The sequence below is a fragment of the Culex pipiens genome, chromosome 3 (assembly GCF_016801865.2).
Source record: "Culex pipiens pallens isolate TS chromosome 3, TS_CPP_V2, whole genome shotgun sequence".
NCBI lineage: Eukaryota > Metazoa > Arthropoda > Insecta > Diptera > Culicidae > Culex > Culex pipiens.
In genome coordinates this window covers 74,561,981-74,584,184 of record NC_068939.1, presented here as the reverse complement: position 1 = coordinate 74,584,184, position 22,204 = coordinate 74,561,981, and the positions used below count along the sequence as shown (strand labels likewise).

The 22,204-nt window shown below is 35.1% G+C and overlaps 1 protein-coding gene across 7 annotated transcripts in view; it reads right to left on the bottom strand.

Moving 5' to 3' along the window:
* Positions 1-4,284: 4,284 nt before the first annotated feature.
* The window catches only part of LOC120422433 (hepatic leukemia factor), a 114,834-nt gene continuing 96,914 nt past the window's right edge, over positions 4,285-22,204 (bottom strand). For 3 of the 7 annotated variants that reach the window (XM_039585852.2, XM_039585855.2, XM_039585858.2), the window contains 3 exons: positions 18,097-18,328; positions 11,381-11,640; positions 4,285-7,802 (listed from right to left, as the gene is read on the bottom strand). In XM_039585852.2, the coding sequence (XP_039441786.1) occupies positions 7,716-7,802; positions 11,381-11,640; positions 18,097-18,328 (579 nt within the window). In that variant the 3' untranslated portion in view covers positions 4,285-7,715. The remainder of the gene's footprint in view (positions 7,803-11,380; positions 11,641-18,096; positions 18,329-22,204) is intronic. The other 4 variants (XM_039585857.2, XM_039585859.2, XM_039585853.2 and 1 more) reach the window with 3 other exon arrangements.

Genomic DNA, 22,204 nt, shown 5'->3' with positions numbered 1-22,204 from the left:
TTTTTTTGATTTAAACGATTTATTGACAAAGTACATGAAAATTTGACATAAAATTTCACTCAGTGTGTGTTTTTTGGAATTGCAAAAAATGTTGTATGGAACTCGTTGCAAAACTTGATTTTTTCAGCACTCTTCGTATTTATCCAACTCGGTGAACCTCGTTGGATAAATGTACGACTCGTGCTGAAAAAATCCTCTTTTTGCAACTTGTTGCATAAACTACTATTTCGAAACAAGTGCTGAAAAGTTCAACTTTTCAGCACCCATTTGAGTGCTGAAAAGTAGAGCTTTTCAGCATTTATTTTTAAAAGTGTTGCTATTCGATTCTGTTATTTTTGGTACAGAAATGTAGGCTATTTCGTCGTTCAAGAATGACAGGAAAAGTAAGTAGTTTCACGACGGAATTGCAAAAAGTTAAATAAGAAATCACCAAATTTTTTTTACCGTGTATCATTTTTTTCAGTGTAGTCTATATCCATACCTACAACTTTGCCGAAGACACCAAATCGATCAATAAATTCTTTCAAAAGATACAGATTTTTGCATTTTCATACATCATTTTTGTATGGCCAGCTGCCAAATTTATATGGAAAATGATATGGACAAACTAATGATGCAAAATGGCTTCTTTGGGCATAGCGAAGGCACCAAAAAAGTTTCAGTCGGATTAAAAAATACAAAAATTAAAATTAAAGAGAAAAGACCGATTTCGTAGAGAACTGTTCTTAAGTAGTTTGAAAGTTAGACGACTACAAAATAGAGTGATTTTCAAAAAACTGTGTTCAACTGTGCAGAGAGATGCAATTTTCTTCAAAGGTCTGTATGTCTGTATTTTTTTTTAAATCGGCAAATTCTATTGCAGACGAGATTACTATATGGAAAAGAGGAAGGCACAACAACCTAAAGATGTATTAAGTAACTTTTTATTTTATTTAAGGAATTATTGTGGGACCTTTTCATTTTTTAATGCTCTCTTTAAAAGCGTCTAACGATTTTAATCAATAGTTTGTGTGTAAACAGCTTGAACAAAATCAAACTGAAAGTTTTCAAACAGCGTAATTGCATAATATGTATGTCAAGTGATATTTCAAAACTTAAATAATAAACAAAGCTAAGAAAAGAGACAACTAAACAGAAAGGCAACAAAATGTGATAAACGGAAATAAAACAAAACCGAAACCCCGGAAATGGTATGCTTACTGTTTTTACTGATTTATTTTCAAAAAAATAATAGCAATAAAGTAATTGTTTGTGGATTTTACCTCACAAAAAAAATATTATCATTACTTTTTGTTTTTTTAATTATAACAAGACAACAACATTTTGCTTTTATCCGCATCATCTTCTCATCAGGTGTGTGTGTGTGTGTGTTTTGATAAATCTGCTCTGTTAGCTTAATCGTTTCCACGCTCAACTGAAGTAGTAATTTAGGTAATTAGTTTGTTTTGTTTTTCTACCGACAAGGCGAAAATAATTTCTAAATATTCGTTCTAATGCCAAAAAACTAGACGCTAATTTTGCTAACTTTAGAGGGGGAAGGGTGAAAAGCCAAATCAAATTTAATTTTTTTAAGGTTAAGATAATTCTTCTTCCGGGAGGGTGCTTTAAATAATGCTGCGTTGAAGAAGTGAAACGATTCAAACGTAAATATTTGCTTCAGTGTATCTTCCTCTTGCTTGGCCTAGTAATTTTAAATTAAAAACAACACCTTACCGAACGTTTATAAATCATTAGCGCTTACAATGAAGAAGAAGAGAAAAATAAGTTTGCTGGCTGCTTTGAGAGTTTTGTTTGTTTGTTTAAGGTTAAGGTAAAATGTTTACAATGTTTTGTTTGGGGGTGTTTGTGTGTGTTCCAATAACTAGGTGCATTTTCACTAATCGTTGTTTTGTTTTTCGCTGAAATTTGCTCTACTCAAAATCAATAACAAAAATACAAACAAAAACTCAATGTTTTGGGGAAAGAAAAGAAAAAAAAGTAAAACTTAAGGGAAAAACGCAAATTTTGAAACAAAAACAAACAACTTTTTTTTGCAGAAGTTGCAAACTTGTTGCACAGCAGTTACAAGAACTTCTGTTCAACAAGTTTGCAACATAGATTATAAGGGGTGGAAAAGGGAAAAGGGGTTTCCTAAAGTCTACAAGGGATTGGATGGTTTGCTGTTTTTTTGTTTTCACTACTATACAACTATATAAAGGTAAATTTTACCGGTAACATTTTGTTTGTTTTTTTTTTTCTAACGAGTTTTACACAGTGAGCGAGTTAGCGATGGTGGTGGTGAGTTGTGAGTTATTTTTGCCCTTTTGCCTTCTTTCTAACAAAGAAACGTTTGAAATTTGCGGGGATTCGGGACGGGGGACTGCCTCTCGTAACTCGTTTCAGTTTTTTGTTTGTTTTGTTTTTTCCTTTATTAACATACTTTATACATAGGCGGTTTTTTTCCTTCTTCTGTGTGTTTGAGTGTGTTTTACTATTTTGCATTCAACTCGTTTATTTTGATTATTTTTTCTCTTCTTTGTTCATTAATCACTAATAATATTGTTTTCTTGCTTTATTTACTCACTTACTATCTCCAACTATCAACTACAAGTTCCGACCTTCACTTTTTCAATCTTGGTACTATCACTACAGTTTTTTGAATCAGACTACTAATGGTTGTTTTTTGCTTGCTTGCTAACCTTTTTATTTACTTTGTTTACGTTTCGCAATTAATTAACGGGTTATGGTTTCCATTTGCTTGCTTTATTTTGTATGCTGCTTCTACACCTTCATCATACAAACTTAACTTGTCTCCTTTCGATTTTTGTTTTGTTCAACACGCGCGCTCGCCCTCGTTTTAATTAACTTCTTTTGCTTTCTTTTGCTACAGTGTTTGCTTTGCTTACTCAACGCTCTACAATGTTCTACTAGTTTGTGTTTATCCTTTTGTTGTTCTTTATACGCTGCTACATGTTTTCACTTTATAAAGCCTGGTTGGTTGCGTTTTAACTGTGGATGTGTGTGTTTTAATGGAAATTGAGAATTTTTAGAGCAACACTTAAAATTGTATTGTAATTTATGATTCTTGATTCATGACACTTGTAGAAAATAGAAACCAAACTTTATCTAAACCTAAGTTTCCTCCAAACTCAATTGCAGGCTGCTGAAAAATATGTTCAAAAAAGATACAAAGTCATATTAAAAAAAAAATCAAAATAACAGCGCAGAACATTTTGGTAAAGACCACCAAATTTCTAGAGTAATTTTTCAAAACAACCTATAAGTCATGGGTTCACTCTGCAGATAGGCTCTTTTGAAAAATTAGTCTTGAATTTGATCAATTTAATCAAAATCTCGCAAAGTTTCTTGTTCGCGTGTATCTGTCAATTGATGGTAATAAATTTGCATGAGCGAAGGCCAACTAGATTCAAATTATTCGCGTCTTTTTGTGGTCTAGACGTAGAAATTTTTTACCAAATCTGTTTTATTAACTTTTCAAAAGTTTAATGTCTTCTGGCCTGTGCTTTAACTTTTGGTAGCAAATAGTTTATTTTGATGAATTCTACGTTACTTTGATTGACAATCAAATGTCAAATGTCAAAACAAAATATTGTTTTTGGTTGATTTCGCCAAATATCCTTACAATTGAATCCAATTCAGATGTTTATGCAGGGTGGATTCGATGATTGGAACGACTGACAGCTGTCAAAAGTTTGATACCACGCAAGACATATAGATTAGAAAAGGTAAGGCGGGTTGTCGAGCTGTCAACAAATAGCACGAAAACTTGATTTTAAATGGAGATTTTCAGCAAAGTGAAAATTTAACAATTTTCTGTACAAATTTCACCGGATTTTGCTAAACAACCCTGCGGATAAAATACGGGTTTCGTGCTAACTATTTTCAGACACCTCAAAAACCCGCCGTACCTTATCTAATCTATACATGCACCTTGGAAATTACGTTGTCGGAAATCGTTGAACAATTAGGTTGAAATGTCAACATGACGTTTTAAGTGCTGTTCCAGCTTAATTTTTCGCTAGAATCGTTTTTTTTTGCTGATAAAGCCTTGATTTATCTGTTTTATTAAACAAAATCTGCAGGTTGCAAAAAAAAGAAGCCAGATTTTGTCCAAATTCTACAAGATATATCATGATTTTGAGGTAAGACGCAGTTCCATGAGAGATTTTCCGGATAAATGTCAACTTTTCTAATACACTTGCCATGTGAGGTAACTTTTCACCAACGATCTATGTTTGTAAACAATTAAAATTTGTGGTACTGTCAGAAAAAACTGTTTTATTAAAAAAAAATGTTCAAAATTATTGTTTCTTTTAACTTTTTCAATATAAGCTTATCATCGCTCATTTTCGGTTCATTTTGTGATTTCCGTGGTAAATCTTCGATGGGGGCGAAACCTTGGATGTAAACAAGCAGCCTATTCCTTTCCTACTCAACATGAACTGCCACTAGTGCAAGTGGTGTTTGTTTACATCCAAGGTTTGGCCCATTTGAAAAGTAAATACGGATTTTTTTGATGCTAAAATTTCAGCTAATTTAAAACCTTCAAAAATTTCTTCAGCATTTGTTCTAGTTTATAATATTGAAATATTATTTGCATAATAATTTCAAGCAATACAATGCCAATGGGTCAATGTCGAAGTGTAAACAAAGCGTCTACCTTTTATCACGTCGGCAATTTTGACTCATCAATGCTCTAGTAACGTCATTTGACAGTTGATTGAAACTGGTTGCACGCACACTAACAGATACACTTCGTTCTCAGTACGCGTTTTCACAACGAGATGGCTCTCTACACAGAAAAAAAGTTCAATTTTGCTAGGCTGAAATTTTGGTTGGTTGAATATTACCTCTTTTTTGAGTAATTTTAATTTTTTTAATCTGATGAATATTCACCTATTTCTGATGTAATATTACACATTTTTTTTACACAAAATCTGTCACCATTCCCTGATGAATATACCCATATTTTTTTATTCTGTGTAGTGAGAAATGTTTGACAGTTTGACAAAAATTTAAAAAATGTTTAATTTGGTTGTTTTTCTTCAAATTATCAGTCCAATTTGGATAATTTACAATGTTTGCTCTGAAAATCAATCTAAAAAACAAACTGACTGAGATCCTTGAAAATTAATCAACCAATCAAAAATTAAAATTTAAAATAGTTTATTTACACTCGTTTGACTGGATTGACTCAGTTGAAGGCTGTTGCACAAACACAGTCATACACTTCGTGCTGGTTCAAGCGTTCACAAATAGATGGCTCTAGTGATTGATGAACTTTTGATACACCCAACTGGCAGTCGCATGATTGTGATGCATGGCGGCATGAAAGTATATCAGAATCTGCATGAAATCTGTCCTCATGCATTTTTTGCGATATAGGACTATGACATTTTTGCCCGTTACCGACAATTATCGACATTACCGACGGCTTTTTGGTTGTATTTCACAAAAAAAAAAACACTTAGCAGAACGAGGATTGAACCACCAACTTCTTGGTTATTGATCCGACACGCTACCGCCGCGCCATGGACGCTTGATGAAAAGTGAGTGAAAAAGCACCAACATATGCTTCTCTTTGGAGTGTTGCTCGGGGACGGGCCAGGTTTATATGTGTTGGTGAGAAATGCAGATCGCTGAAATTTTTACACGCGGGCAAAAATGATCTACGGGCTTGCTGCAAAAAATGTTATAAAATATGACATTTTCTGCAGCAAATCCAATGTTGCAGATTTTGAGATATATTTTTCCTTTGGGTGTAGAAATATTTACTTATTTCGTCTTTTTGTCTGTGCCAAAATAAATAAAGATTCCCTTGAGACATCCATGGTTTGTTTATTTTTGTTTACACACAGAATGGGTAGCTCGGTTAAATGTCAAAAACAGCTTAAAAGAAAGTAAATAAAATTTGCATTACAGACAAACAGACTTCAACGTAACGTTCTTTCAAACACACGTCAGACAGCAATTTTAAAGTAGAAATAATAATATGATTTTTTTTTGCAAAAAAAACACCACTTTAAATGTTGCTCTAAAACTTCCCAGCTAACAAAAAACAAATAAGCTGAGGCTTGATCTGCTTAGCGCAAAGCTGCTACCAAGCTTCTACCGTTATTGTATTGTTTATTTTTTGCATGATTTTCCATCCCGAAAAAAAATATTCCTCAGTAGAACAAACAAAGAACGAAAGCTTTAAAAAAATCTTTGAAAAAACAGGATTAGTTGAAGAATAAATTAACTAAAATTAAGATGTGGTATTTCCAAACACTCCTTTTCTTGCTCGCTCTCGCTCTCTCTTTCTCTTTTTCCCACTAACAAAGGGCTGCATTTTTGTGTGAGAGTGTTAGTCGCGGCGATGCCTACTACACGATGCGTGTTTGTATGTGTGTGAGTGTAAATATACGTTTGCTTCAATCTGCTCTTCTGCGGTTAATTTTGTTTTGTTTTTGCCTCCGCGCGCACGCTAAACTCTTACGATTATACACTATTTACAAATATAATTTCATTCAATTACAGGTTTTTTTTTGCTTCATTACAGATTAATTTTTACAGGTTTTTATTCTCAACTTCAACGATGCTCTCTCGCTCACTCTCGCATTCTCATTCTGTCTCGTGTTCGTGTGTGAGTGTTTGTTTGTTCATCTCCTTCTTTGTTTGCTTGACTTGTGGTGGTGGTGGTGGTGGTAGCTGCTCTCAAGTTTCACGCCCACTTTCAACGAAGGGGAAGGGAGGAGGATCGGGGCGGGGCATCAAAAAGACACATCAAGGGGGGTGGGGCGAAAAGTCGCAGGACTTTTAACGCACGCACTTTGTTTTTCTTTTGTTTAATTAACTCACAGCCCTACATCAACTAGTTACTTTATTAACGGTATTTTTTATTTACTTTTCTTTTGATAATTTTGGAAGTGTTTAACGATGCGTTACTACTACAAGCACACTTCTTTCACGCACACCTGCCCGTGTTGGTAATTGCTTGAGGAAAACCAATCAAAACAAACGCTGCTAAAACTGTTTTACACGTACCTTAAAACAAACGTCAAATTTTTGATTCCACGCCTACCCCGCCTGTCACAACACACGGGGCGTAACCTTGGCGACGACAACCAAAACACAAACATTACTAAAACATTGCAAAATTCCCGGGATATTCCACGACTTTTTTAAACTTTTTTGTTTGTTTCCTCTAATAAACAAAACGCGCGCTCAGTTTTGTTTGCTAAACAACTAACAACTACCCATTGTTTCTTAATTTTCCGATCTCACGCACACACGCGCGCGAGCTCTCTCCCCACTCTTTCTCTCTCGCTTACTTATTGGTTAAAAATATCGACGTCATTTCGGGGTTTTGAAAAAACAACAAAAACAAAACTCGCTGCTCTAACGACAAACCATTGTTTCTCCGTTTTGCTCTCAATGTGTGATGTGTGTGTGTGTGAGTGTGTTTGTTCGCGGCCGCTAAATTTGATTCGCGTTTTGTCACAAATGTCACAATTTCTATTTGGTAACTGCTGCTGCGATGGCGACGAAAGCTGCAAATTTTGCACCTTTCATTGTGTTGGGGTGACATACGTTCAGGCAAGCTGAGCCTACTTCTTTGTGGTGGTGGCGACGACGATGACTTTTGGTGGTTGTTTGTTTACTTTTTTTGCTTTGTTTTTCTTTGCTGATGACGGTGACGTTGATAACAAACTAGGGATGACGTTGAGTTAAGATTATACTTCTTGATACTTGGACAGACGGGCACGGAGTTCCATGTTTTCCTGCTTCAGCTGTTCCACCTCCCGGTGCAGGTTCAGGTTCTAAAAGAAGAATAAAAGGGCGCAGTGTGGACGAACGGGTTAGGAAAACGGTTTTTGTAAAGGGGCGTCTAGGGTGGTGAACCACGTGCGGCGTACGAGGGGCAGCGTTTGAACTCAGTAACGCGATAACGTAGCGGCTGTGACGCTGCGTTATGGTAGCGGAGGCGTTACGTACTTACTTAGCGAAGACAACAACCGTAGCGCAAGTTCGGGCGCTACTCGCTGACGGGAGCGCCACTTGGCATAATGAAGTCGTATGAGTCGGGAATTGAAACTATCTGGTGATCGGCAATTGCTGATTCCATGTCGTTAATAAATTAGTCATGATGACTAATTAAAAGTTGAACAAAATCTTTTTGAAATTTATCTTTTTTTATTTAAACATCAATAAACATCAATAAAGTAGAACTTTTCAGCACTGTTTTTGAAAGGTATTAATTTTCCATTCAGTTATTTTTGGTAGGGAAAATTAGGCCGTTTCGTTTCTCCAGAAGGACAGAAAAAGTTGACAGTTTCACAGCGGAATTGCTAAAAACATTTTTAAAAACTGATTTTTTCACCAAAATGCTGACAAGAAACCGGCTAGGGATCAAGTCTCCCCACCCTCCCCAAAGTACATTAGATTTTTTTTAATTTTTAATTGTTTTTTTTTTTTGGAATTAATATAGCTTCCGAATTAATAAGAAAATAAAATTGATGCAAAAGTAAGAGGTGTTCGGATTTCAAAGCGTCCGAGAATTGGACGTAATCCTTTTAAAATTTTGTAATAAGTTTATAGTTATATTACTCAGCTTCCGTCAAAACCTGTAAAACTCTGTTTTTAGCAGAAAATTTTCACCTGCTGGAAAATTATGTATGTTTTAGATTATCAGAACTTATGAATAAAGTTTGATGTTAAAATTTTAAAATCAAATACCAAAATAACTTGATCAAATTGAAAAAAAAATACTAAATATTTCCGAGAGTAAGTTAATTTTGGAGACCAAAACCAAATTAAAGTCTTGATCAGGTCTAAGTTAAATGTCACCATAGATTTGTTAAGCGTTTGTAATCTTTTGTTTTATTAGAAGTCTTTTAAGAGAGGTGAAATCGTATTTAATGTTTAAAAAAAAAAAGTTTGGTTAAGATAAAAAAAACAAAACTTCAAAAGCTCTTTAAAAATCATCTTTCAATTTTTTTATTTTCATTTTTTCAGCTTTTAAATATTGAGTCTGAATGGTTATTCTAATGTCATTTTTAAGTTTCAAATAAGAGATAAAATGCTGGTTAGCGTGGTTCATGATAAATATAAAAAAAACAAACGTTTCATTTACCCCACATGTTCAAAAAATCAAACAAAATCGATAATTGAATAAATTCTCGCTAAACTCTTCATTTGAAAGTTTTTGACGTCCATCTTAATAAAATAAATTTAAAAAAAAGAAAATAAAATGGGCGTTAGTGGGTTAAACAATATTAATTATGGAATACCACTTATTAGTAAAAGAAAAAAAATAGGTCGTAAGAAGGTTTTATCCCTTATCCCCGAATCCCACTTTCCCGAATCCCACTTTCCCGAATCCCATGTCCCCGAAAATCATTTCCCCTAAAATCCCACATCCCCGAAAATCATTTCCCCGAAAGTGCCACTTCCCCGAAAATCATTTTCCCGAAAATTCCATATCCCCGAATGTCATTTACCTGAATGGCCATTTTACCGAACTGTCGTTTTCCCTAATTTACATAAACCCGAATGTTTACTTCTCCGAAAAATCAATTTAACTGAATGATAACCTAGATAAAAACTAAATTGTTATTTAGGGATTTTTTTTAATAAAAGTATGACCTTAATATTAAATTCTCCTACGTGTGTTAAGGTTTTAAAAAAGAAAACAAATAACCATAGGAGTCATAAACCACGCGGACACTTCAAGAGTGCGGGGTATTGAGATTATCCACGGTCCATAAAAAAAAGTTTTTTTTTGTAGCGGCAATTTTCAGCAAAAGACAATTTTCCAAAACGGTATCTACGTGGTAAGGATTGAACAGCAACGATAGCTTTATGCGACGACTCGATGCGCAGGATTCAGTTTATTCTAGATTTTGTTTAACTGAACTGATTCGTCGTTATCAATTTTGGCTGGATGAAGGCTTTGAACAATTTTTTTTAAATTTTTATTACGTCCAATTCAAGTTCTGCAACCAACCCTTTTTAATCAAATCTAAATAGTTGATTATTGTATTACAAAATGCATTTATTTTTATATTTCATCACCGCCATTTTAGATTTAAAATAACTAAATCACTTTAAAGTAGTTTAGGGGCTATACTTAAGCTCGACAGCAAAACAAAAAAGACGACTAAAAAAATGTTTATTATTCAATTATCCGAAGTGAACTTTTGACAAGGCCTTCGGATAATCGAGTCTGGACTGTAATTTGATTTTAAACTAAATGCATTTTTGCGAAATGATCAATGTATCAAATTGACGTTGTTGTGTTATCTTGTCGTTTGTCGCTTTTTGACGTTCCGAAAAAAACGCGTTTTAATGTCTGGCCTTGAATAAACGAAAAATAGAGCCAAACACGTTTTGTTTGGTTGACCATTCTGTGCATTGTCCCGAAGTTTGGTTGATTTTGATTGCCAAGGTCCCGAGTAATAATTACAAATATTTGCGGTAGTTGGGCCTGAACGTGTGTCAAACACGTTCTGACCTGAAATCCCTTTGGCCAGTTGTCGCACTTACATCAATTTGAATATTCAAAATTCAAGTGAAGCTCGGAATTTTTGAACGATCAAACGTGGACATGATACTTTATTGATCGCTACTTTCCCGAACCCGGTCAGGCGGGTATGGCGCGCGCGGTTCTGGGCAACGGCCATACCCGCCTAACCGGGTTCGGGGAAGTGGCGTTCGGGGAAATGGCCGTTCGAGGATATGGTCATTCGGGAAAATGATTTTCAGGGATGTGGAAAATTAGGGGAAGTGGCCATTCGGGAAAATGGTTTTTAGAGGAAATCGCCATTCGGGGATGTGGCCGTTCGGGGAAATGGATTGTTCGGGGAAATGATTTTCGGGTAAATGACATTTCGGGAAAGTGTCTTTTCGGAGATGTGGCATTCGGGGAAATGTCTCTTCGGGAATGTGGGTTTCGGGGAAATGTCATAGATTCATCTTCTTATAATATCAATAACAACTTTTATTATTCGGATATCCATAATCCGAAAATTTGACTTTTTTTTGGCAAAAATGCCTGATATTTAATATTGAAATATTATCTTTTAATTTTCGTAAAAATTTGTTAGATTTGCTTAATTTTGTTGCTCTTCTTAAGAGACATCTGAAGATGCATTTAGCAAATTTGACCAATAGTTTCAACTTTTAACTTAATACCATTATATCATTATTTGGAGATCCGCTGATTGCTGTCTTGACTCAGATTTACTTTATTCAATTAGAAATAACTGTTGGAGTAATCAAGTGGTCACTCAACTGCCCCGAAGATTCACACACGTGGTCCATAACCCCTAGACACCCAGCCGCACGCGCAGCACTTGGCTCCTGGTAAGGTTTTGATGGCTCACAAAATAAAAACAACTACCTCTTTTTCCAGGTAATTAGCTCGGAGCGCGATTTGGTTTTCCTTCATCCGGCGGGCGTCCCGGGACCGCTTGGCCGCCATGTTGTTCTTCCGGCGCCGCGCCCAGTACTTGTCGTCCTTCATGTCGTCCGGCACAAACTGCTTGCGGGACTTTTTGATCATCGGCTGGGGCTTCAACTCCTCGTCGGAAAAGGCCCGTGTCCGGGGGTCAAAGTCCCGCGTCGTCGACGACATCGAGAAAGCTGCAACATCGAAAACTAACATTTACAACTATGAGGGAGATGCTCTTAAGAGGGATATAGGTGGGTGGGGGTGGGTTTTTCGGGGGTTGTCTTGGGGTTTGTTTTGGAACTGGGAGATTTGTCGTTGTCGGCTCTTTAGGTCAGGTCAGATTTGATGTGTCTACTAAAATTGTCACGAAACTAAATATATTTTCAATTTTAAATTGATGCAGAAATGATTTCGCATTACCTTCAGCGATATTTTTATAGAAAGAATTAGTTTGAAAAAATAAGTCAAATTTGTCCTAGAAAATTGAACATAAATATTATTTTAAGAGAAAAAAAACCAAGCCAAAACTTATGACCAATTAACCTGATGCCTGAATTCGTGCACTCAATTCAATTTGTCTCGATAACATAGTTTTTCTCACAACATAGTCTATTGATTTTTTTTCTTTTGACGTTATTTCAAACTTGCAGCATTTCAAAAACCATATAAGCTCATAGTTCGTGTTCCACGGAACCTTTTTGCCAGAGGTGCTAGAAGGAAACTTGATGTTTTCAGCGGCGGTGTTTTAAATTCTGTAACATTCTTAATATTTGACAAACCTTTTCTCACTCTTCGGCAAAGTTGTTCCCTGGAACACGAACTATGAGCTTATAAGGTTTTCGAAAACTTGGCAACACTGCCAAATGAATTTTGAGCAACTTGTGCCAAAGCTTGAAAAATGCATTTTTTGGCATCAAAACATGTTCAAAAATGAGAATTTTCAAAAACAGTTATTGTGCGCAGATTTGTTTGTTTAGAAGTCAATTTAAAAAAGGGTTTTTTGTCGATTGAAACCATTTTTTTTTAATCCTAAGCTAAATCTAAAACTTTGCCGAAAACACCAAATTCAGAAATCATTATCATGATCATTGATTCGAAAATCCGTTATCAAGATAATGAAAATAACAAAAAAAATCGTTGTCTGAAAGGTCACAAAATTGCTTAATGGTCAAAACATATATAGCTGTGTTGCCTTTTTTTGAATAAAAAAAATCATAATTTTGAGAAACTTAAAAAAAAATGTCAAAAAAATATTTAATTCATTTTTCAATTCAAAATGTTGACTCATTTTTAGATCCAAAATTCACAGAAATTTCGATAAGGTGCACCGTTTTAGAAAGTAAATCCACCTTAAGTTTAATTTTTGCGATAATTTTGCAATATTAATATTTTTGTCCACTGTTGCTCATGGTTATCCATGAATAAGCCTGAAAATATTTTTTTTTCGAAAAGTTCAGAAAATTTCCTAAGAACTTTAAAGGCTGGACCTCTGCTTGTAAATGTATATTTTGAAAAAGAAAAAAAACCTTAGTCTTGAATTTAAAATTTTGTAAACATTTTGATTGGAGACATCAATTTTTTTATGTATGATTATTTTTTTAACATACAAATTCGGATCAATAGTTTCTGAGATATCGGCATTTGAAGGATGAGTCTGGAAATTTGGAAATAGATGTACACATTTTGTTGGCTTGAGTCTGTTCTAACCGAAACCAAACAGAAAAATCAAAATATTGTTCTACAACATGGTTAAAACTGCTGTCCCAATTTGCCCCATGTGTCCCGATTGACTCCAGTTTTTGGTATTTACATATTTACGGATTTCAAATCTTGTTTTGCTAAAATCTAAAAATCAAGTCAAACTTTTTCACCGTTTTCTCTAAGTTTATTTAAAATAAATATGAAAAAATGGCAGCTCAGTCATAGGTATTTTTTGCACTTGCTGTGTCAGCAGTGCCGGGCCGAATGTAATGTTGGATATCAAATATTGAAAATATAAATATGTTTTTCTCATTAAATTATTTTCATTAGGTCCTTTTTAAAAATAAAAATTAATAAATAATGTTGAAAGAATGATTATTATATTTTTATTTTAAAAAAGAAATACAAAATAAGTTTCAAAACTCGGTTTATTTCATTTATCTTTATTTTAATTTGCTTAAATTAAAATTCATTAGTTGTAGGTATTTTTGAAAACTATTGAGTAAAAAAATTGGTACACGAAAATAATGCCGATTTTTTTATTAACTTTTTTTTAACAAAAACTCAATTTCCTAAAATACGTATTTTTTGATTTTCGTGTTTTTTCATATGTTTTAGGGGACAAAAACCAACAGCTTTAAAGCCACCATAATTATGAATTTAGCGAAATATTTGCAGTTTTTTCGATTTTTAAAAATAGTGACCATTTCCGAAAATATTTTTTTAAAGGTTCTATAAAATTGTCTAAGAGACATTGAAATTGGACCTCTGATTGCTGGAATACAGTGGATTAAAGGGAAATAAACAGGAAAATTGAAGTTTTCTAAGTCTCACCAAAACAACCATTTTCTAATGTTGATAACTCAGTAACTAATGGTCCGATTTTCAATGTTTAAACATGAAACATTCGTAAAATTTTTCAATCTTTTCGAAAACAATATTTTGATTTTTTTTAAATCAAGACAAACATTTCAAAAGTGCGTAATATTAAATGTTAAGCCTTTTTAAAATTGTAGCCCTAATTCATTTTTTTTTTAAATATTGATTTCGAAAAGATCGGAAAATTTCGCGTAAGTTTCATGCTTTAACATTAAAAATCGGATCATTAGTTGCTGAGATATCGACGTTAGAAAATGGCAGGTTGTTTGGGTGCGACTTAGAAAACTTCAATTTTCGTGTTTCTTTTTCTTAAAGCGGCTCTATCTCAGTGACAACCAGAGGTCCAATCTTCAATGTCTCCTGGACATTTTTATAGCAAATTTTCTGAACTTTACAAAAAAAATATATTCGGAAATGGTCACTAATGGTCACTATTTTTAAAAATCTGCAAATATTTCTCTAAACTGATACTTTCGGTGGCTTTTACGGAGCTCTTTAACAAAAAAATTAGAGAGTATTTCTCGATTGCAAATTCAATTTTACATTAAAAAAGCAGGTCAATTTTTTTTTGTATTAAAGGAGAATGGGCAAATTTGTATGGGAGCTGGTCCAAGGATGTACACGAACGGGACCAACTTTTTTCGAAAGATCTCGCCAAGACATGAAAAAAAGTCTTCTGGACCAACTCTCTAAACCCCGGGGTTCAAAAGTTACAAGTTGTTGAAGTTTAAGCATTTTGGGTTAAAATGTACAAAAAATCGTATTTTTGCTATTTCTAAAATCATTCATAAAATCTCTGTTTCATTATGGATTTCGATTTTCTTGACTTCATTCGACGCGTATCAGCAAAAACTATGAGTTCTGATATGTCTTAGCATGATTGAAACATGAAGTCTCTTGTTTTTATCCGTTTGAACCGTTTGTGCAAGAGGCATCCCATAGAAACAAGTCGAAACTTCAAGGTTTTGAAACCGGATCCAACCCAGACTGCTTCAGTGAGTATGGAAGGCTTCAGTGCAATGTTGTAACAACTTATTGGGATGGTCTGAGTCATCCGAGAACTCCTTGGAGTTAAGACCGGTGAGTCTACCGACGTAACAAGCAAGATGTCTGCGGGTTTTGACCACGGATCATACCCGCATGGCTTCAGTGAGTATGGTAGACTACTATGCTGATGTGTTGGAGTGTCCTGGGTTCTCCTAGGACTCCCTGGAGTTAAGATCTGTGGGTCTACTACCGTAACAAGCAAAATGTCGACCGGTTTTGACAACGGAACATACCCGCATAGCTTCAGTGAGTGTGGTAGACTGCTTTGCTAATGTGTTAGGATGTCCTGGGTCATCCAAGGACTCCCTGGAGTTATGATCTGTGGAGCTACAGCCGTAACAAGCAAGAGGTCGACGATTTTTGACCCCGGAACATACACGCATAGCTTCAGACAGTATGGTAGACTGCTTTGTTAATGTGTTGGGATGTCTTTGGTCATCCTAGGACTCCCTGGAGTTTAGATATGTGGGTCACTGTAACAAGAAAAAGGTCGATGATTTTTAACCGCGCCTCATAACCGCAAAGATTCAGTGAGTATGGCAGACTGTATTGCTGTTATGTTGGGATGTTCTGGACCATTCCAGGGAGTCCTTGTAACAGCCGTAGACCTACAGATCATAACTCCAGGGAGTCCTTGGATGACCCAGGACATCCTAACACATTAGCAAAGCAGTCTACCACACTCACTGAAGCTATGCGGGTATGTTCCGTTGTCAAAACCGGTCGACATTTTGCTTGTTACGGTTGTAGACCCACAGATCTGAACTCCAGGGAGTCCTAGGAGAACCCAGGACACTCCAACACATCAGCATAGTAGTCTACCATACTCACTGAAGCCATGCGGGTATGATCCGTGGTCAAAACCCGCAGACATCTTGCTTGTTACGTCGGTAGACTCACCGGTCTTAACTCCAAGGAGTTCTCGGATGACTCAGACCATCCCAATAAGTTGTTACAACATTGCACTGAAGCCTTCCATACTCACTGAAGCAGTCTGGGTTGGATCCGGTTTCAAAACCTTGAAGTTTCGACTTGTTTCTATGGGATGCCTCTTGCACAAACGGTTCAAACGGATAAAAACAAGAGAAATCATGTTTCAATCATGCTAAGACATATCAGAACTCATAGTTTTTGCTGATACGCGTCGAATGAAGTCAAGAAAATCGAAATCCATAATGAAACAGAGATTTTATAAATGATTTTAGAAATAGCAAAAATACGATTTTTTGTACATTTTAACCCAAAATGCTTAAACTTCAACAGCATGTAACTTTTGAACCCCGGGGTTTAGAGAGTTGGTCCAGAAGACTTTTTTTCATGTCTCGGCGAGATCTTTCGAAAAAAGTTGGTCCCGTTCGTGTACATCCTTGGACCAAATTTGCCCATTCTCCTTTGGATTTTTTACAAAAATCACTAGTTTTTCAAAAAATCATAACTCGGCGGCAGATTTTTTGACCATACTTTTCTATAGCTCAAAAGTTGCGGGTTTTTGTCCTCTAAAAATATAGAAAAAACCCCAAAAATCAAAAAAAAATACGTATGTAGGGAAATTGAATTTTGTGGAAAAAAAAATTATAAAAAAATCGGCATTTTTTTCTCGTGTACCATTTTTTTTCTAAATAGTCCTCAACAATACCTACAGTTCAAGCTGTTTGAATATTTACGTACCATTTGTATATGGAAAGCAGCGAAATTGGCCGATTTTGTAGAGATTCGCTAATATATACATTTAATATTACTACATTTGTTTTCTTGTACTATTTTTTGAGTAATTGAAACAAAAAACATTTGGAAAAAAAAATACAAAAGCAAACTTTAAATAATAAGATGAATTAGCAACATTTTATTGCTGAAGCAAGAATATAGCCTTTTTTAACACTAAACTTATTTCTTCAATATACCATAAACAGACATACGGGCCAATCATAAAACTGTGTTGAAAAGTCATCACGAACCGGACATTGGGCAAGCCTGATCAAAAACGTGTAAAAAATTCTACAACTTTAACGACGACACCAAATCATCAGAAATTTCGGTCTTCGATTGGACAGCTGTCCAATTTATAAGGAAACTTGTATGGATGAACCAATTACGCAAAATGGCTTCTTTGGTCATAGGAAAGGCTCCTTCAATGTTATAAGCAAACTTGAAAAAATACAACGCTGTTGAGCGAACAATTTGATTTCATTGAAAAAATACAAGAAATAAAGCTCTAAAAAGCCAGATTTCAGTAAGTTTACAATAACTCTGTTAGTTGACAGAGTTTAACCCTAATATGAAACGTCTTTGTCGATACTTTTTAAAACACTGTCATTCCGATGCCCGTGTGCTCTTTTTTGTACTAAGCTTGCTGGGATTCCTTGAGAGGTCGATTCCTAGACTGCTCACCATTGAAAAAACGGCTAATATCCACTTTTGACAAAAACGAGATATTAGCACCAGGTGGTAGAGGATGTTCCAACGCATCTTTTGGAACTTGAATTTTACTGAAATAGTGTTCAGACTTGGCTGCCAATGCGAAAACCAAACGGCTAATATGCCACTCTTTTGGGAAATAGCCTTGACGGAGATTTTGTGACAAACACTAAAACGCGTTTTTCTCGGAATACTTGATTTGGCATAATAGCCGAATTTTCAATTATAGGCAGTAGAGAGGTCGATTGTTACGAAGGTACGCCATATTAATTTTCATCGTGATTTTTTGGAATCTGGATGCAAAAATCTTTTAAGAATAGTTTCAAAAGAATTTCTTTGATAAGGGGCCAAAGAGTTGGTCAAAAAGGCACGCGGGCATCGATTCGATTATCACGTCTCGTCAAGGATCAAGGATCGAGGATTTCGGGAGGAATGGACAGATAGAGAGAGAAGGTGAAAATGAAAACATGACAGACATTTAGACAGAGAATGACAGGTGGTGAGGGGAAGGGGGGGACAGAATTGGATCAGGAAGTGGGAACCATGGAAAAACGAAAGAGAGAGAGGTCGAGCATTGTTTGTAAACAAAAAAAAAACGAAGGGTCTTCTCCGCTACTTACTCGAGTCGGCCGGCGAGGGCGGGTTTATCGTGTCCGGACTCATGCAGTCTGAGGGCGATGGCGAGCGTTCCCGTTTCGTCGTGACCTGGCTGAGCCCGCTGAGCGAGAGACCCGCACAGTGGCCGAGGCTGTCGGAGCGTCCGTTGAGGCTGGTCGAGTGGGCCAGGTGACTGCTGGGGAGGCCGTCCACCGGGATGCCGTTCTCGGACAGGAACTCGTCGAGGTCGGCGTACTGCGGGTGGGGGGAAAGAGGGAGGAGATATTGAGTTATTTGAAGTGCTGTAAGTAGAATATGGAAACAGCGGGTAGTTGATGAATTAATTTCACGGATTATCCAAAACAAACCATGTTGACAGAAGAATTTCAGTACAAATATCGTTTCACACTGCAGCTATCATGGCCTCAAATTGTCAAGGCCTCCTTGATATTGTTCAAACTGGTTTTAAACAATATTTCTGGAGTTTTTTTTAAAGGTCTAATAAACCAAATTTTCAGTTTTTTGCTTTTTGGGTGTTTTTTAATACCCCTGACTCAAGGCGGTTTCAAAAACACCCAAAAAGCAAAAACTGAAAATTTGGTTTGTTGGACCTTTAAAAAAAACTCCAGATTTTGAATTTTGAAAAAAAAAATTATGTTTTTTTAACTTTATCATCTACGAAGCATGCGCTGCCCATGTTCGCATAAATGTCCCATATGCAAAAAAACAGCAACCTGAGAAAAACGGGGACATTTATGCCAGCCGGGGCAGTGCGACAATCGAAATAAATTAAACATATTAAATTGATCAACGAATGAACGAAAATATTATTTTTGTTGTAAGGTTTAAACAATTTCACCTCTTTGACACCACATTGCACAGTGGAACCAAACAACTTATTTTGACCCGCAAACTTAGAGTTAAAAATTCTGAAAAATCGTATTGTGATGATTTCATCCACTAGAGACCTTGGGAAAGGGTCTGTTTTGCCCCTTTTCCCCTAAAAAAATATATTTTTCTCATAACTAGAAATGTTTTGAAAGATTTTGTAACTATTCTTAATCTCCAGAGGAAAGGTTTGAAATTTGATTTAAGCGAGGGTTTATTTGAGCATGGTTTAACTAGTTTAAAATCTGATAACTGTATTGATTTATTTCTTTAAACCCGATTAAAAACATATTGATGCAGCCAATTATATTGTCTTGTAATTTTTAATTATTATTTGAACAAATATCTGTCTGTCTGTGTGTAGGTTGTGTATGTGTGTGAACAAAACTGTCACTCAATGAGTTTTTTTTTTTGAGTGACATCTAATCAAAACTATTTTTTTAACTCTTGATATCTCGGAAACTATTGGTTATATTTTCAGTGTTATAGAATGAAGCTTAAGTTAAGTTTTTTGCTCTTTTCAGCAATTTTTTCCTAAAAAAAATCCAGTTTGTTATTTTGTTGTTTTGAACATTATAAAATGTTGGGACTTATTTTTGAATTTCGGAAGTATTAAAAAAAGCCAAAAATTTCACAACAGATTCATTTTTAATATAAAAAATCGAACCAATCATTTCTGAACAAAAACACATGTAAAAAAAATGAGGACTTATTAAGCTGGTCGGCTCTGCACAGCAATAAATCCGATACAATTCACCGTCTATCTCACCGTCTTGAAAATAATTGGTTCAACGCCAATGTACCAATAGGTTTCCCGTACGTCGTATACTGTATTAACTGTATACGATGTATGGGGAACTTACAGGTACATCGGTGTTGATTCAGAGAATTACACAGTGGCGAGATAGCCGAGAGTGTTGGGGCGCGGACTTGGTAATCTGGAGATTACTCTCACCTCATTGTTGTTATTTTTGGGGTGTGCAAAATATTTTTTTTCTTGCGTAGGTACATGCTTTTTGTGTACACGTTTTCTCATACAATATTACATGCTTTTGCTCACAAAGGTGATGTGCATGCTTTTGCATTCGATTTTACACATATTTTTTTTTACTGTGTGTTCACAATCATGGATGGGCCTACAAATAACAAAAAACTGTCAAATTTCAAGCCAATTTCTTTTAATTATATTGCTAAAAATATCAAAAAACGCCAATAAGTGCTCTATTGCAAATTACATCCACAAACAGCACAACAGGTTCATTATAAAATGTACAGTTTTTTTCCAGAGAAATTTGAATTTTCGGAAGTAGATATTTTTATTGTCATTTTTTAAGGGAAATTTAGAAATAAAATTTGCGATGGCTTTTTCACAAAAATTTAAAGTATCTTTCCAACCAGGAGTCCGATTGAAAAAAAAATAAAAAAAATATGTTGTAGCTAATTTTCTCAGCATTTCGATTATATTTTTTGCATAGGTTCCTTCCATTAAGTTTTATTTAAATACCTAAACTGTTAAAAACAATTTTACCTGCAAATGCTAATAAATTAAAAATAATGCACTTCATCAAAAAAAAAATGCTGACTAATTCTTTTAATATTTCATCTGAAACTATTTTTAGAAATTTTGCTAAACAATATTTTGGATTTTTTGGCCAAATATCAAAGTATTTATTTAAAAAAAAAACTCTGGCGCAAAAGGTTCCTTTGGTGTCCCCAAAAACATATAAAAAAAATCGAAACTGAAAAAATGCGAATCCAGTTTATACTCACAAAAAGTCAATGAAAAAAATAGATTATTTTCCGTGTCCCTGTTTTTTTCTGAAAAAAATCTAATCCTATCCTGAAGCTTTGCCGAGGACACCAAATCGAGAAAATCCCTTCTTAAGATACAGATTTTCAAATATTAACGTGCCTATGACTTGCTTGCAAAATTAAAAATATCGTGAAAAAATGTGAAATTCTACAGTAAAATTTGGGTATTCTATAAAACCCAGGTTTTTGCAACTTGCCAAAAAGGAACATTAAATGTAAACCTACAAAAATTGGCAAAAATTACTGCTCAGGCTCAACTCGAGGGGAAGCATGAAGTTTGGGGTCCCCAAAATCACGTGTACTTTGAAATTTTCATAAATAGTTAGACAGGCCCGAATGGTTTTTCTCCAAAGTTTGTATGGAGGATTAGGGCAGTTCGTCGCTGTTGCATACAAGCAAAAATTGCATGCAATGTGGGAGTAGTGAACAGCACTAATTCTCCATAAAAACTTTTGAGAAAAACCATTCGGGCCTGTCTAACTATTTATGAAAATTTCAAAGTGCACGTGATTCTAGAGACCCCAAACTTCATGCTTCCCCTCGAGTTGAGCCTGCGCAGAAATTTTGTTGGACGGTGTAATAGATCAAGATTAAGATTTCAATGAAACTTTGTAGAAATATTATCCTAGGCTTATATAAGCCATTGTGCTATCGCAAATGACATTTGAGAAGAGTGTAATTTATTCAAATATGTTTGTATTTCGTAATTTAAAAATTACTGTAACTCGAAGCCGTTGCATCGTATCAAAAAGTGGTCAACGACAAACTTGCAGGAAATTGGACTGGCTTTTTGAGTACGCCATCAAATCGGGCGTCCAATTTTTATATTAAAGTCCCTTTGACATCAAAATCTATCTCATCACCGTTTCAGGCTACAAATTATTGAAAAACACCTCTTTTTTCACTTGTTCAAAAATGAAAGGGGTCATACCGCCCCTCCTTCAAGAGATACAAAAAAACAAACCTCGGATTCGTGATCAGGGACAAAAGTTACCCCTTAGGACAAAGTTTCACGCAAATCGAAGAGGGGTCGGGGCAACTGTTGTGTGAGTTGGCGGAGAATTACCCATTTCGAATGTTGTTCAAACTATTTTTGAACGTTTTTAGCATTATTCAAAGTATTTTTATTGATTTCTAAATCAATTTTGTAAAATATTCCGAATGAGTTACTGAATAATATGTAGTAGTAGGGATTTGCTAAGAAGTGTACTGACTATTCTACATACTTTATGTTCTTTAAAAGAATATGTTATGAAAAACTGCAAGTGAAATCCAATATTTCAACTAAAACTTCTTTGCCAACTTTAGGTCCTATAAACAAAGAAGAAAAAATAGTCTTTTTTTAAATAAATTTTCGAAATAATAAAATCAAAGAGGCAATTTTTTAACGAACCCTTTTCTTTAGTATTTCAACGAACAATATTGATCCGC